Source organism: Phaseolus vulgaris, chromosome 3 (assembly GCF_051622355.1).
Source record: "Phaseolus vulgaris cultivar YP4 chromosome 3, ASM5162235v1, whole genome shotgun sequence".
NCBI lineage: Eukaryota > Viridiplantae > Streptophyta > Magnoliopsida > Fabales > Fabaceae > Phaseolus > Phaseolus vulgaris.
In genome coordinates this window covers 52,616,474-52,639,466 of record NC_143500.1, presented here as the reverse complement: position 1 = coordinate 52,639,466, position 22,993 = coordinate 52,616,474, and the positions used below count along the sequence as shown (strand labels likewise).

Below are 22,993 nucleotides of genomic sequence, written 5' to 3'. Positions count from 1 at the left end.
ACCTCACTTATTCAACGTAATCATGTATGAATCAAAATCACGTGTTATTGAAAAAAAATAACGTTGATTAGATAAAATTATAAAATTATATAATAATAAAATTATAATGTGAACACACATGCCTCCATCATACTTATGAAAATTAATAAATAAATAAGTTAATTAAATTTGAAAATTATGTGAGATTCAACGTAATTTGAATTGAATCCGATAAATAAAATTTAACCCAGTTGAACTGGGTGGGTTTACGTTGACCGGGTTGTCTGAAATCCGACCCGAACACATAAAGTTTGATTCAATTCAGAAATAACAGTAACAGTTGGAAGAGACGAAACGCAGCTAAACGCAATCGAAAAGCATTGGTATGGCTACCTCGCTCTGTGCACCCACCTACAGTTTCAAACTCAATTTCTACACTGCACATTCCCACAGATTAAACGCAAAGTCCTCTCTTCATTATAGGCGTAGTTTTGGCACCACCACCACAATCTTTTGCTCCTCTAGTAATTTGAACGATGACAACAACCAACAACAACGTCCCCAATCGGAAGCTATTCAAGTTTACTCACAAATCGAGAGGTTCTTCCCCGTTTACCTCAAAATTAGCTTTTTTCTGTTTTTTTTCTGTATGCTACCTGATGGAAGAAGTTCAATTTTGTTATATGATGCCTTAGATTCAGTGTTATATACCCATCAGGGTTTCATTTATGGTTAAACTGATATAATTTAACAACTAAATTTCAATTTGGTTTCTGTTATTATTAAATCAGTCTCCTTAGTACATGTAAAATGTTATTCATTTGGTCTATGTAGATTCTGTTTCTGATACCTTATACATTCTTATTGTTTGTGTAACATATTCATATTGTTAATTTTAATTTAGTCTGGCTTTATATATAATAATGACCCTAATTAAGAATTAAGAACATGTAAGGGAGTGGTGATGATAATTGATAACTTTTTAGATGAGTGATTTAATAAGTTTTTACTAAGTTGTTGAGATTAAATCATATATGTCTAATCAATTTTTAGTTTATGTATAGAAAAAAAGTTTAAGTGATAGAGGATACCTTTATGTACAAAAACAAAAAACTAAGGAATGTTTGTTTTTGAGAAAATGTTATGCTTTTACTCTTAATAGTAAAAATATAACTTTTTTTTTACCCTTTTCCTAACTTCAAAAGTTCTTATATGAAACAATAAAATAAAATTAATTCACTATTTCCTGCAGAAATCTTTTGGAAAATTGGAAATAAGTGAAAAATGATATTTCTGTAATTAAAAGTGAAAACACAAGATTAAACCATATTTTTTTTTCTCAAATTAAGGATCTACTCTTATTTTTCATTTTTTTTTTCACTTTTAGTTTATAAAAGTCACATTTTTTGTTTCAATCTTAAAATATTTGGCCTGAATACAGTCTGTTTAGGCAAAAACCTAAGTAAACAGCCCTAAAAACCTTTAAACTGTCAATTTAGGTATGAAAAACTGCAGTTTGTAAGCGTACTCATGATATTCTCTTTTTTAGCAGATTACTTACAGATTCTGTTAGACAATCACAGGATGGCTGGTGGGGTTCCGGAGACTGGAGGGAAGTTGAGGTATATACTCTATTGTATGATAATGGCAGGTTTTTTCATATTCTTCATCATACAGTACAAAATTTATTCATGTTTGACAATCTGTTGGTCTGTAGTATATTTGGTATTAGCTTAAGTTATTTTGAACAAGGCTAACCCTTTTCTGATCGATTTGATAAAGATTATTCTCTATTTATTTTTAGAGACGAAGTTGCTGAATGCAACTTAGAGAAGAAAGTTATATCATTAATATACATGGGAGGAATCTTAGTTCTTAAAACGGTTCCTGGAATAGTTAAGGAGTTTTTATTCTACTATCATCTTTGAGCGTGAGTGACTTTATATTTAGAAGTTTTTCTAAAATACCAAAAGCAGCAATGTGGTTTTTGTTTCACAGATGCGCATTGGAAAGAACAGTTACACGGACCCTTTGTTTTGAACTCATTGTCATACTCATTTTATAATGTCAGGGAGCTTGGATTCTTGAACCGAAAAGCTCCAGACCCAATTTCGTAGTACATTTTATCGGAGGTATATTTGTTGGAGCTGCCCCTCAGCTTACCTACCGATGGTTTCTTGAGCGTCTATCGGAAAAGTAAGTCCCTCTGTTGTGTTCCCAAAATCCTGAGTTACATTCTTGTCTCAGAATTTGTTTATGAAGTGTAATGGTTACATACTAGTAGTGTTCTGTGTGAAAGTTTTTATTTAGTTTTTCCCTCTAAATGCTTGAATTTATGTTAGTGTATATCCTTTTGGTTGTTTTGTTCTAAACATCTGGATCATTTTGAGACTCATAAATTAGGATCTGCCAATGGAAAAAACTGACTGTAAAACCCTTTCTGTTGCTAGGGGTATATTGATCATTGCAACTCCATATGCTAGTGGGTTTGATCACTTCCTCATTGCAGATGAAGTACAGTTCAAATTTGATAGGTGTTATCGCAGACTGCAAGAAACAGTAAGTTTCAACTTGTGATCTAAGGGCTAGTTTCTTTCTGTTGTCAATTTTATTTTTTAAATGAAAATGTTAAATGACACTCATTTATTCAGATCCAAGACCTTCCTATTTTTGGTGTTGGTCATTCTTTGGGATCAGTGGTCCACCTTCTGATTGGTATTTTAAAGTTCTTCTGCTAAACTTGATAGTACAGATTAAATTGATTTGATTTACGGATAATCAATAAATTGATTGTTTTATCAGGATCAAGATATGCAGTGCAAAGATCTGGAAATGTTCTCATGGCATTTAATAACAAGGTATGCCATTCAGCAAGTAACTTATATATAATCTGCCTTGGCTGAAGAGATATTTTCTCAGTATTTCGTATGTAAGAATTTTCTCTGTAGTTGATGATGATTGACTAAATTTTACTTCACCTCTGCAGGAAGCAAGTTCAGCTGTTCCTTTGTTCTCTCCAGTGCTCGTCCCAATGGCACAAACCTTTGGTCCGCTTCTATCAGAGATTTTTTCTTCACCAACTCTACGAGTTGGGGTCAGTATTGCTGTATAACTATCTTACTTCGAAATGGAGGAAGATATCTGTTAATATTTTATAGTAGAAATATCAACATCATCAGTTGTGGTCGGTCAAATAGAATTTGGTTCCTTTACAAATTAGTGCCATATTATTACACCAACCTTCCCTTAGGACTTTGAAAAAAAAATAGTAAGACGGTCTTGGCCAATATAGACAAATTCTAACTTCTATCATTTTCTGGTCTATTTTTTTCATTGTATAATTGGTTAAAATTGATAAGCATCTAAAAAATCTTATTATTTAGACTCATAGAAGTGGCTTATTACCTTATAAAAATTTCATAGTTTAGCTTATGAATAAGGTTTAATTTAACAAGAGTTCATTGAATAAGTGCTTTACTCTGTTCACCCAAATGCGCTCTTATGTGTTTTTTAGTGAAACTCTTTGACACCCCACTCAAGATGTTCTTAGTTTATGTGAAAGACAAATCAGCAACTTCAAATAAAAAAGGCTTTTTAGGAAATTAAATATTTATTTCTTGCCATGAAACATTATTACATCTCTCACATTTGCTTTTTCACAAAATATTTTTGAAAGGGAGATGTGGGAAATTGGGAAATTCAACTGAAGAGTTTCATCAATGAATTAAAAGATGAATTTTAGGATATCTAAAGGGAGGTTGTTGCTATATAATATTAAAAACTAAGGGAGTCAAGTGCCATATGAGACCAAGTCTTGAGAGAGCTTTCTGTAATTTCCCTTAAGTGCAACTTCTGCATCGCAGTGATTGCATTGTAGAATTTAACAATGTTTCATGGCTTGGGAGGTTGTTACTGTTAGCGAGTAGTCAACTACAATTTTGCAAAAACAAACTGAGTGGTCTCTTTTATTTGGCCATACCTTAAGGATTTTGCTTTAATGTCCCCTGTTTTTCTGCATTCCTTGCTCTGCTCTGATACTCATTGCTGTTATATCTAGTATGGAAGATTTTTTGGATAGATTTATTGTTTTCAAGCACCACAAGAAATCCTTTGCACAGTATTCGTTTTACTTTTTGGATGACTAATCTTAGATAATTGCAGGCAGAGATGACTTTTAAACAACTGGGAAACGTTAGCCCACCCATTATGAAGCAAGTTCTTCCTTTAGTTGAGCAGCTCCCTCCCTTGTACATGGATTTGGTTAAGGGAAGAGAAGAATTTTCTCCAAAGCCTGAGGAGACACGTCGACTTGTACGTGACATCTCAGATTTCTAATATTTTCAGCAATGAGTGTATACTTTTGTTTAGAATAGAGTTAGAGTTAGAATACTCCTCTTGCGTAATATTATTTCTAATTAATATTAGTATTGCAACTGTTTTCTTAACTGCATCAAATTCTTAGGTTGCAGAATTTATAGATCGTATTCATTTCATAGTTTAGGTAGTCACCCTTTAGAAGACAAATTTAACTGAATGCCATTTTAGGATCTAGGTTCTTTATATTTATTGCACAATCCTACAGGCTACAGTTATTCACATATAACATGTTATTTATGATAAAAGGGGGAGGGGGATGTTATATCATGCAAACCTGAGCTTGTATGAAGGTATTGGCAAACAATTTGATGCTCATGTAAAAATAGTCATTCAATTCCAATTCAATTTTATCACTGATAATAAGTGTGTAGGTGTAGCACACTAAAATTAGGGTCCAGAACCAAACCTGTTTATTGAAATTTCTTGTAATTTCTCAGTGCAGCAACTTTTCTTAATTTTTTGTTTGAGTTTCTTCTTGGTTTGCATTTAATTTCCTCATCAAATGTTTTCTAATTCTTCAGATAAAGTCATACTATGGCATATCCAGAAATCTTCTGATAAAATTCAAGGATGATTTAATAGATGAGACTTCAACTCTAGCTCAGGTGCTTAGTTCAGAATCAGCCATTAGCTCTGTGCTTGACATGTCAATACGCAAGTTGGCTGGAGATCACGGACTTCCATTACAACAGGTATGTCTAGCAAAAATAACTTCATTTCTCCCAAAGACGTTATTATCCATAATTTCTATTATCCACCTTGCAGGCCCTACCAGATGTTCCGCCAGCGATGGCCGATGCAGTTAATCGCGGCAGCGAACTTTTGTCCAATCTTACTGTAGGAACTCCATGGGAGACAGTTGCCAAAGAAGTGGGGAACTCGCTAGGCATGGATTCCAGAGTCCTACGTGCAGAAGTATCAAAGGACATGGATATGCTTGTGGATGTGATCGCATCCTGGATAGCCTCTAATGCAGGACCTAAGCTTCTTAGGCCATAAGGTCACCATTTTATCTGCTTATAGCAGCGAATGTAAAGACATGTGGTGTAGAAATGTATAGTAAAATCAATATTGGCACTGACACTTCTTTCATCCTATCTCTGAGAATACCAATCATGTGAATCCATACAATACAAGTAAGCAAACAGAACTCTGCCAATCTCCCTCTGCTGTAAAAATCATATCTTTAATTATCACAAAATAGCTGTTTGTCTTAATTTAAGACACAATAGGGTGTTGTGAGTGCTGAGGGTGGTGGTTAATATGTTTCTTTTTCTCTAGGATTATAGGTATCCTTTATGGGGAACAATATTCTTCAAATCAGTTATACATGATTGGACTAACTCTTCCACTAGTTTATCTTTTTTTCTGTGCACAATGTTTGAATTGAAAACTTTATTGTGTGAATTAGACATTTTAAGTGAAACTCGAACGGTCTTTTTGAACTGTAATGATCCATTATGAAAGTAAGAGTATATATATATATATATATTTTATTTTATTTTATTTTATTTTATTTTTTTTATTTTTTTTTGTGAGTTTTACATTACATTCACCAATGTAACTTTGTAGATAAATATTGAAGCATAAACAAGGATACACAATGGACAATACACATGCATAACATAAATAGCAGAATAAAGTGTTGATTCATGATTTTGCATAAAGGTAGTAAGATGGAAAATAAGAGTGATGATTATTACTTTTTTTGTTACATATAATTTTAATATATTGTAATAGTAATTTTAAAAATATAAATGCCATATAATAATTTTATTATTTTTGTTTTTGGGGTAAAAAATCATTATTTATGATATATTAACAAATTATATTACATTCATTCGAAATTATAGTAATCGTATCAAGAGTAAATTATAAGTGTCCGTAAACTGTTTTTCTAATTTACAATGTCAAAATAAAGTATTGTAAAAAAAGAAAAAATGTTAAATATGATAAAATTCACTGTTTATAATATATTCAAATTTAAACAAAAAGTTATAAAAGTAAATTATATGTAATTATCTTATTTATATTAAATAAAAAATGTATTACTTTAATCATGTGAATAAAAATAATCTAATTATCTTAATTAAAATTAATTTTATTAATATTATTTTAATTAGTAGTTTTTTAACATTAAAATAACTATAATTAGTAATAACGACTAAACAAAAATAGTAAACATATATATGACAGTTACTTATTAACTAAACTTGTTTTAATCTAAAAATATTTTTTGTAAGAACAAAAGACAAATGAAGTCATATTTACTTGAATTTAAAACATGTAAGTGAGTTAAGTTTTAACTAAACTTGCTTTAATTCATATCTTTCTACTATGCTCTTAACAAAGCTTGAAATGAAGGATACTCTCGATCGATCAATCGGTCCGTCTATTTTTTTCTTATATTTTTTCGAATGATGGTACTTGCAAAAGACACTCCAACACTTAAGTAAGAATTTGGTATTAGATACTTGGTGTTTTTAATAATAGGTGATAACGATTCTTAGAATTTGTGTCGAATTATATGATTATCATGAGTCATTTGTTATTGGGTCACATAAGGACATGAGTCATAATTAAGAATGTATTACCTAGTGCTTGATTATTGATTAGTCTCATTAATCCTCTTTAGATGTGATGATTTTGGTTGATTTTAACCGTGTATTGGACTTCCACTTGATCGTACGGACCTGACCGGTAATAGATACAATGATTATTGGTTTTACTTAAATTTTTATTTGTAGGTTCGACGAATCTCAGTGAATACGATTCATAAATGTTATGTTAAATGAAACATGGACTCATTAAAACCAGCATCGTTGGTCTAACACGTGCTGGAACTGGGATAAACTTGCAATATTTGTTCCTAAACATTACATGCAATATAGCTATTGAGCATAAAAAGAATACACGACATTAGTTTACGTAGTACAAAAAAGGAACACAAGTTAATAACATCTTCCTTTGAGAATGAAAAGGAAGAACAAATGATGTCTGACAAAAATATGTATACTGCAGCATCTATTTGGGTTCGACTTTTGTAGAAATTGTGTACCCTCCGCTGTAGTCAAAGCCACTATTACTACTATCATTGCCATTGTTCTTGTTAAAAGAAGCATCAATGTAGGGATGCCTCATTCCCTTGGAAACACCAAAGTCAGTGGCAGATGAGGATGCAGATGTGGAGTTTGTGTTCATACCATCATTCTGCAAAATGGTTTCAAGTGCTTTCACAACTTCACTCATTGTTGGACGGTCTGCAGCTGATTCCTCAACACATTGCATTGCCAACTCTAGGAACCTCCCAAATCCTATGAGGGTCGGTGTGTTCCTCACCACTGGATCCATCAGTTCCCTCAAACCATAGTGTTCTTCATCATTCTTGTTCATCAGGGTGCGCACCTCACGGACAATGTACTTGCCCTTCTCAATTGGTTGTCTTGAGGTTATTAGTTCAAGCATCACTACTCCAAAACTGTACACATCACTCTTCTCAGTGAGTTGTTGGGTCATGTAATACTCTGGATCCAGATAACCCTGCACATGTTAAGCATTTTTACCTATCAAGCACTTGTTGCAGAAAAGAAAAGACACAACTATGGAGATTTTGCATGGGACATGGATATGGATACAAGAGTTACAGAAAGATACTAATATTAATTGTGTCTTTTCTAATTCTTAGTTGTTTGTGTATAACCTTTATTTTCTCTGTTCAGATCCTAGTATTTATTAATTGACTATTTGTTTTTCATTCACTCTTTTTAGCTAGATCTATAATGAGTGTACTACTTGTATATATTCAGACCATTTATTTGATTTCAAAAGAAGAATAAAAAGAGATATTCATTCTCACTGTCCCTTTATTGCTCACCAATGTCCCTTTAACCTGAGTGGAAACATGGCCTTTCTCACTGTCTGATACAAGTTTGGACAGGCCAAAATCTGCAACCTTTGCTGTCAAATTTTCATCCAGCAAGATATTAGTCGACTTCACATCTCTGTGGATTATGGGAGGGTTGGCCAGTTCGTGTAAGTATGCAAGTCCTCTGGCTGAACCAAGAGCAATGCGCAGTCTCCTCTTCCAGTCAAGATGAATGTCAGATTTTCCTGCAACTTACATTGATTATTTAAGGCATTTTATTAATTCTTTTCTCTTAGTTGTATAACAAGTTGCACAGAAACATGTGTGCAACTTTGATGTTTCTGTTCTATGCAATGATTTTTACCAAACAATTCAATCCACTAAACTGAATGTTAAGTTGCTCTTCCTACAGATGATAAGCTAGGTACTTACCTGACAAACTCTCCCTAAGTGTTCCATTGGATATAAATTCGTAAACCAACATCTGTTCCCCTTGTTCGAAGCAGAACCCCACAAGGGCAACAAGATTCTTGTGGTGAACTCTTGAAAGCAACTCAATTTCAGTCTTGAACTCTAGGCCTCCTTGCATTGATCCTTGCTGAGCTCGTTTGATTGCAACCGTTTTCCCATCAGAAAGAACACCTTTGTACACCTTAAGTCAATAAAAAGGGAATTATTAAACATTTACAAGAACTTAGAAGTATGTGAACACATAAGAAGCAATACCTTGCCATAGCCTCCAGAGCCTATCTCATTGTGTTCAGAGAAATTGCTGGTGCACTTTTTGAGATCATCATAAGAGAACCATCTTGCTCCCTTTAATTGTGGTGCACCTCCACTATCCTTCCCACTTGGTGCCCATGATGCTGGAACAAATTAATGAATGTGGATAAGCAAAGTTGATGATAATAACTCTCCAAGTTTGGAGGATTTGTACACCATGATTTGTGGTAATAAGAAAATGAGTACATTGAATAATTACCAAATGGTCTACTTAAGCCAATGGCTCTCTCTGCACGCTTCTTTTGCAGAATCGCATAAATAGCTAATCCTATGAGGCTCAGAACCAGAAATGTGGAGCCAATTGCTATCCCAATAACAACACCTTTTCTAAGAGAAGCTCCTCTGTGAGAACCTGAAATAATTTACATTTAGTTGTGGATCACTGTAACCAGTTGAGTATTGAAAATATGAATTGTTTGAGTTACCTGAAAAAGGATAATAATCTGCAAGGAAGTAATAGGGTCCAAACTCTTTTGGTGGCTTGTAAGTTTGATTACTTAATTCAAACCCAATTCTTTGAACTTCTGACCTATTAAAGTATTGGCCTGTTGATGGAAAGAGTGATAGTTGCACTAGAAGATAGTCATTACTATCAAAGAAGGGGTTTTGTAAAGAAACTGAGCCAGGAGTTAGACCCAATTTCACCCATAGGCTCATTTCAAGTGAATGGAAAGTATTTACATTGGACAGTTCTCTGAATGAGGGTGCTCTAAAGTGCATGATTCCTTCATATGGATAGGCACATTCACAACTTTGGGGGCTGAGTTTTTGATCAGGAGGACAAGATTTGCCTCCACAATTAGCCAAGCTGGTGGAATAGGGTTGCTTATCCTGCAGCTGAACTTGGCAGTAATTTGTATTCGACAGAGCACTACTGCACACTGGATTTCCTATTAGACTGAAAAAAAATGAGGAAGACATCAGAAAAAGAAAGGCCTTACAAACTATGTAGCACACACAGACACACTGATACGGATACGGACGTCTAATCTCTAAAATGTAGAACACAAGGACACATATCTATATATTATATAATTATGAATTATATAAATTGAAGATAAAGATGTATGTCCACAAGTAAGTTTCAGTTTTTTTTTTAGCAGAAAAATATTTCTCATGGCTGGTTCAAAAGGATTTGTTACTTATTTTTATAGTCATAATAAAAATTTATACAATATCTTTGAGTTTTTAGAAAATTAATCTATTTATCCTTTTTAAAATTGTAATAGAAAACTGTGCTAGAATTGTCAGAAATTCAATAAATATTTCTTGAATTAGACACTTCACCAATACGTGTTTTATAAATATCATACGAGTGTTGGTGTCCAATACGTATGTCCAATATGAACATATCATTTAAGAGGCGTATCAGAGCCTCACAGCTTACAAATGCTTACAAATGAAAGAGCATACAAAGTATCAGATTAAAGAGTAAAATCTTTCTCACATCAATGTATTTTTGTATCGTGAACTGAGGGTCACTGAGGAAATCTCATTTTGTTGTAAATCTACAAGCTGCAATTGGGGACAAATGTTTTCACCCATGTTCAATGTATCGTTCAATGCATTGTGTCGTAGCTTCCTGTGAAAAAAATGAAAACATGAAAATTATGATGAGTGTCATTCTATTGTGTATAACTAATGATCAACATAGCATAGTAGTTAGGGACTTACACTTGCTGTATTTGAGGAATTTCAAATAGTTTCGATGGAAGACGACCTTGAAGCGATCCAAACTCCATAACACTTCAGTACAGTGAAGGTTAGTTGGGGAAAATTTCCTTGTTAGATTATATATTTATGCATGAGTTCAGGAAACAGGTCAAAGAAGAAACTCTTGTTTGTGATTAATAACTTACAGAGTGGTTAGTGATGGTAGAGTTGTGAACCAAGTTGGAGCATCAGATGGATCAAAAGAGTTGTTACTAAGATCTCTGAAAAAGGTTACAAATTGATCAGCATCATTACCTGAACAACAATTATTAAAGGAAAGAAAACTGAAACACCAACCCTGCAAATTACTTACACATAGTTGAGGGTATCCATTCCAGTTAAGTCAGGCAAAGGACCTGTGAAATTATTACGAGCTAAATTCCTGAAAGAGATCAAAACTGTATAAATCTCCATTGATGTTATTCTAAAATCCTTGTACATGTTCACATCTCAAACATAAGTACCCACAATTCACTGATGGTTGTAAGGTTGTTGAGATTTGATGGGACCTCTCCTGTCAGGAAATTTCTATCAAGCCGTCTGTTGTGAATTAGAATAAGTAAGAAAAATGATCATAAAAAATTAAATCAAACAAGGGGAAAAAATATTTAAGATAAAAGGAAAATTATAAATTTGAAGGAAGGAATCACTTACAGAACCTCAAGAGTCTTGACTTGTAACAATGTTGAAGGTATAGTCCCACTTAATTTATTCCCATCAAACAATCTGTCACAAAGTAAAACAACAGTTTAAGAGTTAATATTATAAACTAATGAAAAACAAATGATGCCAAAATAAAAATATCAACTTACATGTGTATGAGTATCATCTCTGAGCTGAAAAGCTTGGGGGGTATGGAACCTGAAAGCTGGTTCTTATTGAAATGGCTGAGAAATAGAAATCATAACAGTGAATTAGTACTCAATGTAGCAACTAGCACTCCACAAAAAAGATGAAAGTTGAGCCTTTTTTACACATTTTTTTGCTGCACTAACTAAAAGGTAATCACAAGAGTTAACTGGGAAAGAAAACTTACAAGTGTTTAGCCTTTAAAAGAAGGTCTAATCCAGGGGATGTGGAGGTTGACACTGGGATAGGCCCTGTCAGCTGATTGTCTGCCAAGTCCAACCAATAAATTTTGGAGAGTTTACCCAATGAAGGAGGTATTTTTCCAGTGAAGTTGTTTGAGTTTAAAGCCCTGAAAAGTTCATTGAGAAGGGTATATCATTCCAGAAGGATTATTCTGAAAGGGGGAGGCTTCATTTATTTGTTGTGCATGTAATGCAAATGCTTTTTCCAAGGTTATTCTTACAGGAAGGATAGCTCTGAAAGATTTCCTAATTCATCTGGAATATTACCACTGAAGCCGCAACCAGCCAAAATCCTGAAATAGGAAAGGAAGGCCTTATGGAAATCACTAGAAGTTGCATGAAATAGCATCATGAAATTATATGATTTCATGAATCTTACAGTATATTTAGCTTGCTTAGTTCTCCTAACTCTGGAGAGAGAGAACCTGTTAAATCTCTATTAAAGGATAAATCCCTGCAGTTAAATAATTGTCAGTGTTAATTAGCATCAAACATGCTATGGAAAATTGTTTCTCCTTTTCTATAACAAAAGTTAAGTCAATGTTGTGGTGGAAATCTGCTTTGGAGATTGTTTCCTTGAGACAAGTTATATTAGTAGCATGGTGTCTATAGTTTCATCCAAAAAGAAACAGAAAATCATACTTACAAGGATCTCAATTCTGAAAGTTGGCCAATATCTCCACTTAGTTTCCCCTTCAGGCCCATGGTTGACAATCCTCTATATTCAAAATGCACACAACAAAGTACTTTTCTTAAAATTACTAGAAGTGACAAAAAGGATGAAGAAAACAACATACTAAGGAACACAAGGATCAATAATGTTTAATTGCTGAATTATTACAATGAAGTAACCCTTGATTTGTTGCAGGTCACTCCTTCCCATGGTTCTCCACAGGGGTCATCTGATCTGTCCCAGCTGGGCGGTGTATTTTGCCATTCATCTTTTAATGATCTGAGTGCAACAACTGCAAAAGGTGCATAATCATTAAGCAAGGTGCAAGATGGTATTTTGCATGAGTTTTTCAGACAGGGTGAGCTAAATTATAATGTTGACAAACCAAAAGAGCTGGTGAGAGCTACATGAATTTTTTACTTGCTATAATAGCCAAGGAGAAATGAATTTCAATTCTTCTTGCCAAGACTTTTAACATTGGCCTAATTTGGGTTATGCATATGGTTTATGTACAAAGTTGATGGGATAAGGCCATTGATGTGTATGACTTCTATGTCTAATAAGTCAAAGTGTATTTGTACACAAGAATTGCTATTTCCATAGGGTGTTTCTCTGTCTTTTATGTTTGAAATAAACCAAAAGGGTGAGTGCTGCTAGCCAAGGAATCAACTGATATCATGCTCAAGTGTTATATAAATAACTGTAAATGCTGACATTTTAGAGAGGATACATACACACAACTAGAAGAAACACAAAAAATTACTGCTAACTAAGCAAGATTTTGGATGATTGATTGCAAGATTACAATATCAATAACCTATATGCTCAATAGGAAAGCAACATTGGAGAGAATAGAAAACACTTTTACAAAGAAGTGCTGCTTTAGGTGAACTATTCACTCTGGGTTAATACAAGATGAACTATTATAGATCAATCTATCCCCTTGTAACTTTGTTTTCTTTTACAAGATGAACTATGAGAAAAGTTTTATTAACACCATGAACAGTAAAAAACATACATATGACACTATGTATAATAATATAATAATGTTTTTAAATCAAAAAATAAAATGAAAATGAATAAATATTAATTTATTAAGATGTGAAGTGTATGTTTTCACTGTTGAGAGTGTTAATATATCAGCATCCATGAACTATTCACTCTAGCTAAATACACAGTAGATGGATGGCTGATGAGCATTTGTTCACATACTGCTACCCTTTTCATGGTTCAGAATACTAACATAAGCACAAGCTGGGTAAAACCATGTAATTATGTAATAAAAACAAACATTCTCACCTTTCTATGCATAAAACATTCGGATCATTATAGGTTCAAATCAGATCATCAGAAATATGTAACAACTGAATATAAGATTATTCAAGCAACGAGAAAAGGGGACAATTAATATGCTTATTAAGGATGATATACTATTACAGATCATGTCTAGATTTAGTAAACAGAATAAAATAAAACGAGTTTCCACACTTCATTCCATAACTCTCAATGAGCTATGCACAGAAGATGATGAGCCAAAGGGACAAAATGGAAATATCTGACCAAGAAAAGGGATGGCATGGCACATTACCATCTTGAGTTTCAGTGTATGAAGAAATGACATGAATTTCAGCCCACAAGAGTCCCAGAAAGAGCAACACACAAAGGGTTGTCATGTTGAGAAGACTTTTCTGAGCTCCTCAACTCAACTACTTCTGATTTTTGTACAAACCTCAATATGATGAGACAAAAATATTTGGTTCAAGTGACAGAAGCATATGCATTGCATGAAACATGTGGCAACATTAAGAAGCACCAAAGAGAAATGTTGCAGCTTAAGGAAGAGGAAGAAGAGGAGGCAGTCAAAAAAATAGCACCAAGCTTGTGAAAGGAAAAAGAAAGAAAAAGCTTAACTAAGCTCTTTTTATTGATTTTCCTTGTCTTAGAAGCTAATCTATCCAATGCCAATGTTGGCACTACCTATAACATCATCATAGCAATCTTTCTTACTTTTTCCCTCTCCAAACTCCAATTTTATCATAAACAAATTGCCTTCTTTCCCTTTCCTTCACTCTTCAACCAGTTGTTTCAAATTAATGGAATAATGCTTTTTGGTTTTGACTCTAAGAAGTCTGTCATCATTTTTCTTAGTTAATGGCCAATACAAAATATCTCTTCTCTTGCAATATGGCTTTTATTTCAGTTGATGTTACATCAACTTATTGACAACAGTTGGGTGGGTGTGAGATGGTCCCACACCACTAAATACTACAGATCTATCCCTGAATTGTAGCAAAAGTTTGCTCACGTTTATCATCTTAAACCATTCTCAATTTTATGTTATTTCAATCAACCATGTATTCATGCAGATGGAAATGGAATACTACTTCTTGCCAAATGTTATTATGTTAATATCAATAGTGCTGATAAATTAATATTCTAATAAAAAATATTCAAAAATAAATTTATGTAATATTTTTTTTATTAAAAAATGATTTTAAATATAATTTATATGATGAAATTTGTAATCACTTAATGCATTAAGAAGTTTTATTTATTGAAAGAAGGAAGTATCATTTAGTTTATATTATGAAAAAAAAAGTAAAATGTTCATGTAATTAGATTTTGACGCACATGGAGTTTGAATTTAAAAATTGTATACTAAAGAGATATGAATATTTTTAACTTAGAACAGTTCAGCTTTTGTCTTTGATAAACCCTGTTTATAATTAATTGTTTTTATAGTTTTAATGAGCAGAAGTTCATTATCCCTTATTTTTTAATAATTAAATATTTTTAAACGAAGTAATTCGAATGGTTTGGTTAATAGTTCATATTCATTCTATAGTTAGCCTAATGACAAATAAAAATATGTTTGATCATGAAAAAAAAATATAGAAAAAATTATATTTCATATGATTGTTTCACTTTTAGTCTTGAACTTGTGACCTTTTTAATGAAATTCATATGATTGTCTCTTGTAAATAAATCTGTGTTTTCTTTTAAGATTCTTTTGGAAATTAAGTACCAAACAAATTGATAAGAGTTGTACCACTACCACTCCAATAAATTCAATAAATAACAATCAAAATTAAAAATAAAAAATAATTAATTATTATATTAACTAAATTAGAGAGTAAAAAATTATTTGTATCTAAAGTGGTTTCTATTATTAATAAAAATTTATAAAATGATTTCTAAATTAGTTAGCAAGATTTTAGCTACTAATGTTTTATATTCTAAATTGGTCTCAATTAGTCTTTAAGAGACTAATTTAAAATCTAAATTATTAGTAGTTAAATTTATTCGTAACTAATGGTTAGATACCAATTTAAAAGACTACTTTATAAATTTCTATTAATAATAAAAATTACTTTACATACCAATAATTTTTTAGTCTTTAATTTAGTCCATAATAATTAATTATTTTAATTTTTAAAATTAATTATAATTTAATGATTTTTTTATAGTATACTAACCAAATTATTATGATAAAATGAAACAAAATATTATCCTAAAAAGTGTTTATCCAAGAATACCATAGAGTTGATGGTTGAGGAAGAAGAAGAAAAATGGGGTAGTGTTGATGTTGATGTTAATGGAAGAAGGGTACATTGTAGCTTCTGCTATTTATTATACATTCTACTTTTCTGCATTTGGTATTTTGCCACTAGCTCTTGTGTGAGTTGTTGATAGGGAACTCATGTAGGGTATATTCAAGGTTGAAGATGACTTCTTTCATAACATTTTTTCAAAATAATTAAGTTAAAATAGTTAATAAAATAAAGTCAAACATATTTTCTTCACATATATTTTATGTTATAAAAAATAAATATTTAAATTTTGATTATTTTTTTTAATATATTTTATTTTGAAATATATATTTTTTCTATTAAAGGTTTGTAATGATTTCTATTTTAACTTTAATTTATTTTTACATTAAATTATTTTTAAAATTTTATCTTATAAATTATTTTTTTAAATATGTTAATATATAACTAGTTTATTTCATTACATCAATCAAATTTATTTTAAATTTTTTATTTAGTTTCTCTTTTTTTTCAATTTTTCTTTTATTCCAAATAAGACATTAGAAATATAGAAACAAATAAAATCAAAACACAAGGTTGTAGTTGAAGCCTTTATTAACTATTAAAAATAAAATCAAATAAAAATTTCAGATTTTTTTGTTTTTTACATTAGACTCTCTTTTTGTTACTTTTAGTGAAACTTGTTACTATTATATCATGTGTTTTGTGTCAGATATAATTATTCCATTTATTCTGTATTTGTCAATGACAGATTAACTTTTATCTTTGAATATATGAAGAAAAAACGTAAGTTACAATTAAATTATTACACTTGAGTTTTACGTAATTTTATGTTTTTGAATAGAAAAAGTGTGTTGTTACCATTAATTATAACTTTTAATCCAATAGTAAACATTTAATCTAACTAGCAATGCTAAAGTTACGGTGAAAAAAATCAATTTATAGTGTAATTATTAACAAAAAAATTCTAACAAATTATATAGTTTATGTGGTCACAAGTTACAATAAAAGAAATTGATTCCTATTGTCCAATGTCATAAAACTTGTCACATCATGAATAATATTTTTTGTAAAAATTTATTTTATCATTTTTCTTCCTTCATGGCTGAATTTGGTGCACCAATGGACTCGGCCCAATTTACTTTCTTCCTTCACCCTTACGATATTTTTGGACTCGGCCTAATGGCATTTCGGATCCATGAATCCCTAAGTCAAACAATTTCATAATTCAAAAAAATCATTCTGAATCCACCAATCCGTAATTCAAAATATGTATTTTGGATTTAGAAGTCCATAATTAAAAAAAAAAATCATTTTAGATCTACAAATTCGTAACAGAAATTAGGCTTCCAAATTCAGCAATTCGAAAATCAACAATTTTTTAAAATTTTGCTTTGAGAACACTTCCTCATCCAGAAAACAAAATGATTCACTTTCAAATTGATGAATATGTAACACACTCTTGGATTCCGATTTTTGGTAACCCCAAAAACTTCATAACCACCAACGCTCATAAAAAACGTAATTCTTATCTCTAGAAGTCAAACAACACTTCGACAACATAACTCACTCCTCCACCTTGCTCCGCACAGTCAAAATAACCTTCCACCAGCACCTGAGATGAATGAAGAAGATGAAAAGTGTCAAACAACTCCACCAGGGTGCTCTTTTTGAAATAAAAAGTTAAGGCCAGATTTGGGGTTTTCAAAATTGTGGGGTGCAGGAAGAAAAACGTAGGGGTGCAGGAAGAAGAAACCTCTGTTTTATTTGCTAATTGCCACACCATACGGTTCTTGACCCAAGAATCCTAGTCTACTCTTCATGCAAATTTTCATAAATAATCTCATTTACATGTTAATTAATAATTAGTTTTGTGATTTTTTCACGTATTTACATAATTGTGCTCTAACTACTCCTAGACTATCCTTTACACATTTAAATTAATATTTTTTTTGTATAAATAAAATTAGTCATTTATAAAAGGTTACATCAGATTTATATGCCAAAGTTGATAATAATGTCTAACATCAGTTTTTTTTAAACTACTTAATTTTTCACTTAAAAGTGTAAGCTATAAGCTTCAAAGAAGGTCAAATATGTCGTCTTGATAATTAATACTATTTTCTATACAATATAAGACAAAAATAAAAGTGTCACAAGAGGGGAACAAAATTATGAGACAAATGGTTTGATCCATTTGTTTTCATTGTGTACTATTGGGTTCAAATAATATTTTTCTAATTTCACCTCAATTAATTTCAACATCCACTATAAAAAAAACTTAACTAAATTAAATATTATTTTAGAAATTAAAAAAATTATTGGTATATAAAGTAAAATTTATTATTAATAAATCTTAGAAACTATTTTCAAAATTGATGTTTAACTTTATTAATTAATTTATATTCTAAATTAATTTTAAATTTTAAATTAAAAATTAATTTAAAAATCCAAACTAACTAAAATATATAGTATTACATATCAAAAAACTATTTTATAATTTTTTAAAATAATATTATTTTAAATACTGATAATTTTTTTTATTTTATAAAATAATACATAACTTAATGACTACTTTTTTTTTCTAAAATTAATTACTATATTTCACACGTACATATATCCCTTTCAATCAACAATTAATATCCCTTTCGATCAATAATTAATATCCCTTTCAATCAACAATTAATTTTAGAAAAATAAATTTGTATTTAAGATTTTATAGAAACTAAAATTGTAGAACCTGCAATACAGGGACAAAAATAAATTCAAACTTAAATTTTCATAATTGAAGAAAGAATATGCAACACTAATATTAAAATCTCATTTTAAATTATGTTCTAGATTGCTATTATGAGTTCACAATGGCTTCATCTCTAAACTTGCAAGCCAACCATGGATAGATATATGGAGGAAGATGAATTCACATTCTTGCTTTCTTCTACAACACCACTTTTGCTTCATGCACAGATTCATTATACACTATTTTCTTAGTGGAATACTTATTCTGATAAATAAAAACATATAATGTTTTTGTATTAGTGTTTGAAATTTAAAAAAAAAATCTTAAAATTTCTGATGATATTCTCATCACCAAATGTTTAAAAGATAACTATTTATCGAATTATTTTGTGAATAGAAGTATTGAGTATATAAAAAGTTGAACTTGACCTTAAAAAGAAGACCATTTACTAAATAAATTTAGCTGTCTCAACCGAAACTCTTTCTGTTGTTTTTGTGATCTTATTTTATAATATTATATACATATTCATAACATGATAACTGATTATTATAGTTGATAACAAGTAAAATATATAGGAATAATATGTTTTTATCTTGTATAACTAACTATTATTTTATAATATTTTTTATGTTGTTTTCAGTAAACGGTTAGAGTTAAATAAGTTCTTGATTTACAGAAAATTGTTTTTATGTTAATAGATATAAAGGAAATATTAAAATCATATATTTAACTTTTAATATATATATTATTTGTTTTATTTCACATATATGTGACATTTTTTAATTTTTTTTTAATATCTTTGACAACAAATACACTGATGATAACAATGACGGAGAAACTGCAGTGATTTTTGTAACAAAACTTAAGACACAAAGACACAAAATGAAACATTCGTATAAAAAAATACACGCAGCAAAAAAAATATTGAAAAAAACACAAAATTATTAGGACAAAAATGTCATTTAAACCTATAAATTATTATACATAATAAAAATATTTAAAAAATAAAGTGATAAAGTAAATTGTTAACCTACAAGTTTATAGAAAGAACGCTTAATCAGGTAACCGTTTTGTGTAGTTGCTGACCCGTGAGATGCTGTTTATGCAAAGAAAAGTGTGATTTTTTTGATTTAAACTCTGAACAAAAAACACATCAATGATCCATTAAGTCATTTTTAATGACACCATAAACCTTTAGCTTAATCATCAATGATCCATTAAGTCATTCGTTTCTTCATTTTTAATGTTCACCTCAATTTATTCATTGTGTGTACCATTCAAAGGAGAGGAAAAGTCAAGCAATTTTTCTGCATAAGATGAACTATTATAGAATCAAAGGGAGGTTGAAACTTTTATTAGGCACGTTAATCAAGTAGTTGATGGTCAAATTATCATTTAATAAGATGATACGAAAGAACCATTGTGTCCAATTGCATTTAAGCAGAAAAAGGGTAACAATGAAAGCCCCACAAATGCTCTTTCGGATCCTTCCTTTTCTCAGTACACATGATGCATCACATGAAGAAAGAAAATACAGAAAAGACAAGAATCCATGACCTACCAAAAACATAGGAAACAGCTAAGATAGTTCCCCTTGGTGTCTCACCAGAGGAAGCTAATACTAAAGACAACAACCAAATTGTTAACACTGCATAGTTTGCTATCAAGAAGACTACCTATCTTTGTTAATACAATGCATTTCCCTACTATGTCAGAAATCAGATTCTTAATCACTGATTAGTGACAGAGGTTTTTTTTAGGATGAGGAACATAGCTGGATGATGTCAGAATATTGGCAGGAATAAACAAGTCTGATTGAACACCCTCTTCCACATCCATAGCAGGAATCTCATTAAGATCAAAACTAAAAACCTTGGAACAATTCTGACCAGTTTCCACGTTTGAAGAGGTTGCCTGAGCTGACTCAGCTTCTGCCATGCTGGTCCAATCAGATCTCTTGTGCTCCCCAATGGCTTCAACTGTTGAGAAAGTCTTGTTCAAAACTTCACACTTCGTGGCTTCCATACCACTACCCTCAAGAACAGTTTCTGTTCCTGTTTTTATGTTTGTTTTGGCATGATGCTCCTCTTTTCCATCTGACTGAGGCTGAATGTTCTTGGAATTTTGAAGGTTGCATAGATGATCCTTCCAAGATTGGTGACTTTGGAAAGTTGTATTGCATTTTCTGCAGCTGGAGAACCTGTTCCCCTCCTCGGTTGATGCTAATTCTGTTAATTTCACTTTCTTTCTGTTTCTCTTCTTGTTCTTCACGTCATCAGAATTCCCAAAAACTGGTTGCAGCAACTCCTCTTCATTCCCCCTCTTTCTGCACGGATGTTCTTGAATCGGATCGGCAACAACCTCTTCCTCCCATCTGGGACTCCCTCTGGCCAGCATCATGAGCTCATACGCAGCCTCTTGCATCCGTGGCTCAATCTCATCGCCATCTTCCAAACCAGAATTCGATTTGCTGCAAGAAGGGCTTCTGCGGCCCCTCTTGGCAGTCACAGACCAACCCCTCAGAACTCCACAGAGATCAACAGCAAAATCATCAGAAAGGGTAGAGGAAGAAGTGGAATTGGAGGAAGCGCCAACGATCGGAGTGACGCTTTGAATTCCCCTCTTGGCCTTCTCAGTGTGAGACCTCATGTGCCCAAACAAGGACTTCAACGAAGAAAAACTCTTTCCACAAACAGAACAAACAGGGTTGCCATCCACCAACACCCATTTCGCCGCCTTGGATTTCACATCACCACCACCTTGTTTCTCCTTCTGAACCTGCTTTCTAGAAAGGTTGTGGATTCTCATGTGCCCACCAAGAGCTTTACCTGAACTGAAACCTTTCTCGCAGATATGACACGTGAAAGAACGAATCCCATTGTCGTGAACACCTCCTCCATTACCCCCTAACCCTTCTCCTTCCCCAGGAACCGACCCTCGATTTTCCCTTCGATGCTGAGCCTCTTGGTCTTCTTCCATGTAGCCAAAAACGGTTTTTTCTTCGTTTGATTAACGGAGAGAAAGAGAGTGGTATAACTTGCACCAGACAGAGATCAATGAAAATGACACCAAAGGGTACAAATCACAACCCAATAGCATAAACACCTGATGAAGCCAAAATCGAGAAAACGACCAAGTCAGATTAAAGATTGGGTAGCTTAGCGACCAAGAAAATAATCTCTCAATCTCTTAAAAACACACACAGTATATATATATATATATATGAGTCTCTTTCATGGTTGTAGTAAAACGCAAAGAAAAAGAGTATGTATATATATATATAGAGAGAGAGATTGCAGGGAGAAGAGAAGAAAAGAAAAAGTAAGAGAAGAAGAAGGTACCTGAGAAAGTGAGAAGAAAACAACGTAGTACGTAGGTGGAAGTTTTTGACGAGTGTTGCATAGCATAGAGAAAGAAGACTCTGTTTTTTAACCTGTTTTTGCTTAGAAGAATTGGAGTGACACAAATGCATTAAAACCCAATATAACATCACCCCTTAAACTCCCCAATACACGCCTAATTTCTATCTTTTCTTTTCCAAAAACAACAATATCTTTTTAATACTGTTATCCCATTTCAAAAACTAAATCTTTCAAAATAAAATAATATATATCAGAATTTTATTTTTTTTTACACTGTGAACAGTAAAACACACATTTTGATACTGTTTATAATAATATTTTTAAATTAAAAAATAAATAAAATATTAATTTATTAAGATGTGAAGTGAAAAGTATTAATATATCAGCACCTTTTATATATGCAAATGCATTGAAGCCAATTTTCTTCTTTTAATTTCCTTAACCATTGCTCTTTAAACACCCTTTAGCATTTCCACATGTTTTTATTTTTTATTAATTACTCTTTGATCCCAATAAAAAAAATATGCATTTATTTGGCGAGTGGAGTAATAATCTTAGTAAAAAATTTAAATAATTATTCGCATATTTATAGTTTGAAAAAAAAATCATTTTTGTGTGTGTGGAGGCTTTTTAAATTCAAGAAAACTATATAATTAATTTTAGACAACCAATAGCTCCACTATTAGACTGTTTCATTCTTCAACTATTAAATATTTTTTGATTTTACTATTAAATTTGTTAAAATAAATTTAAATATTGTATTTACTTATTTAAAGTGCTGAGCATTTTGAGCTACACTGAAAGAATAACGCTTACATGTTATTGAAAGATAATTTTATGTCGTGTTTAAAAGCTTCAATAT

General features: G+C 31.6%; 3 protein-coding genes across 3 annotated transcripts; 1 reads left to right on the top strand and 2 right to left on the bottom strand.

The window, feature by feature from the left end:
- Positions 1-300: 300 nt before the first annotated feature.
- LOC137808564 (Gut esterase (DUF1350)) lies at positions 301-5,707 on the top strand. The gene is made up of 10 exons (XM_068609735.2): positions 301-579; positions 1,532-1,601; positions 2,051-2,175; positions 2,430-2,538; positions 2,631-2,694; positions 2,782-2,837; positions 2,966-3,073; positions 4,141-4,290; positions 4,878-5,048; positions 5,122-5,707. The coding sequence occupies exons 1-10, from the start codon at positions 365-367 to the stop codon at positions 5,353-5,355; spliced, it is 1,302 nt and encodes a 433-aa protein (XP_068465836.2). The 5' UTR covers positions 301-364; the 3' UTR covers positions 5,356-5,707.
- Positions 5,708-7,160: 1,453 nt separating this feature from the next.
- On the bottom strand, positions 7,161-14,670 carry LOC137808563 (Leucine-rich repeat protein kinase family protein). The gene is made up of 19 exons (XM_068609733.2): positions 14,070-14,670; positions 12,650-12,773; positions 12,455-12,526; positions 12,188-12,262; positions 12,030-12,101; positions 11,754-11,915; positions 11,530-11,604; positions 11,372-11,443; positions 11,186-11,257; positions 11,031-11,099; positions 10,864-10,938; positions 10,679-10,750; positions 10,452-10,586; positions 9,430-9,902; positions 9,204-9,356; positions 8,948-9,087; positions 8,654-8,873; positions 8,231-8,466; positions 7,161-7,896 (listed from the first exon to the last, which is right to left on the bottom strand). Exons 1-19 carry the CDS (start codon positions 14,152-14,154, stop codon positions 7,381-7,383), a joined length of 2,898 nt encoding a protein of 965 aa, XP_068465834.2. The 5' UTR covers positions 14,155-14,670; the 3' UTR covers positions 7,161-7,380.
- A 5,506-nt stretch (positions 14,671-20,176) lies between these two features.
- LOC137808562 (uncharacterized) lies at positions 20,177-22,227 on the bottom strand. The gene is made up of 2 exons (XM_068609732.2): positions 22,111-22,227; positions 20,177-21,874 (listed from the first exon to the last, which is right to left on the bottom strand). The coding sequence occupies exon 2, from the start codon at positions 21,746-21,748 to the stop codon at positions 20,507-20,509; it is 1,242 nt and encodes a 413-aa protein (XP_068465833.2). The 5' UTR covers positions 21,749-21,874; positions 22,111-22,227; the 3' UTR covers positions 20,177-20,506.
- Between the last annotated feature and the right edge of the window lie 766 nt (positions 22,228-22,993).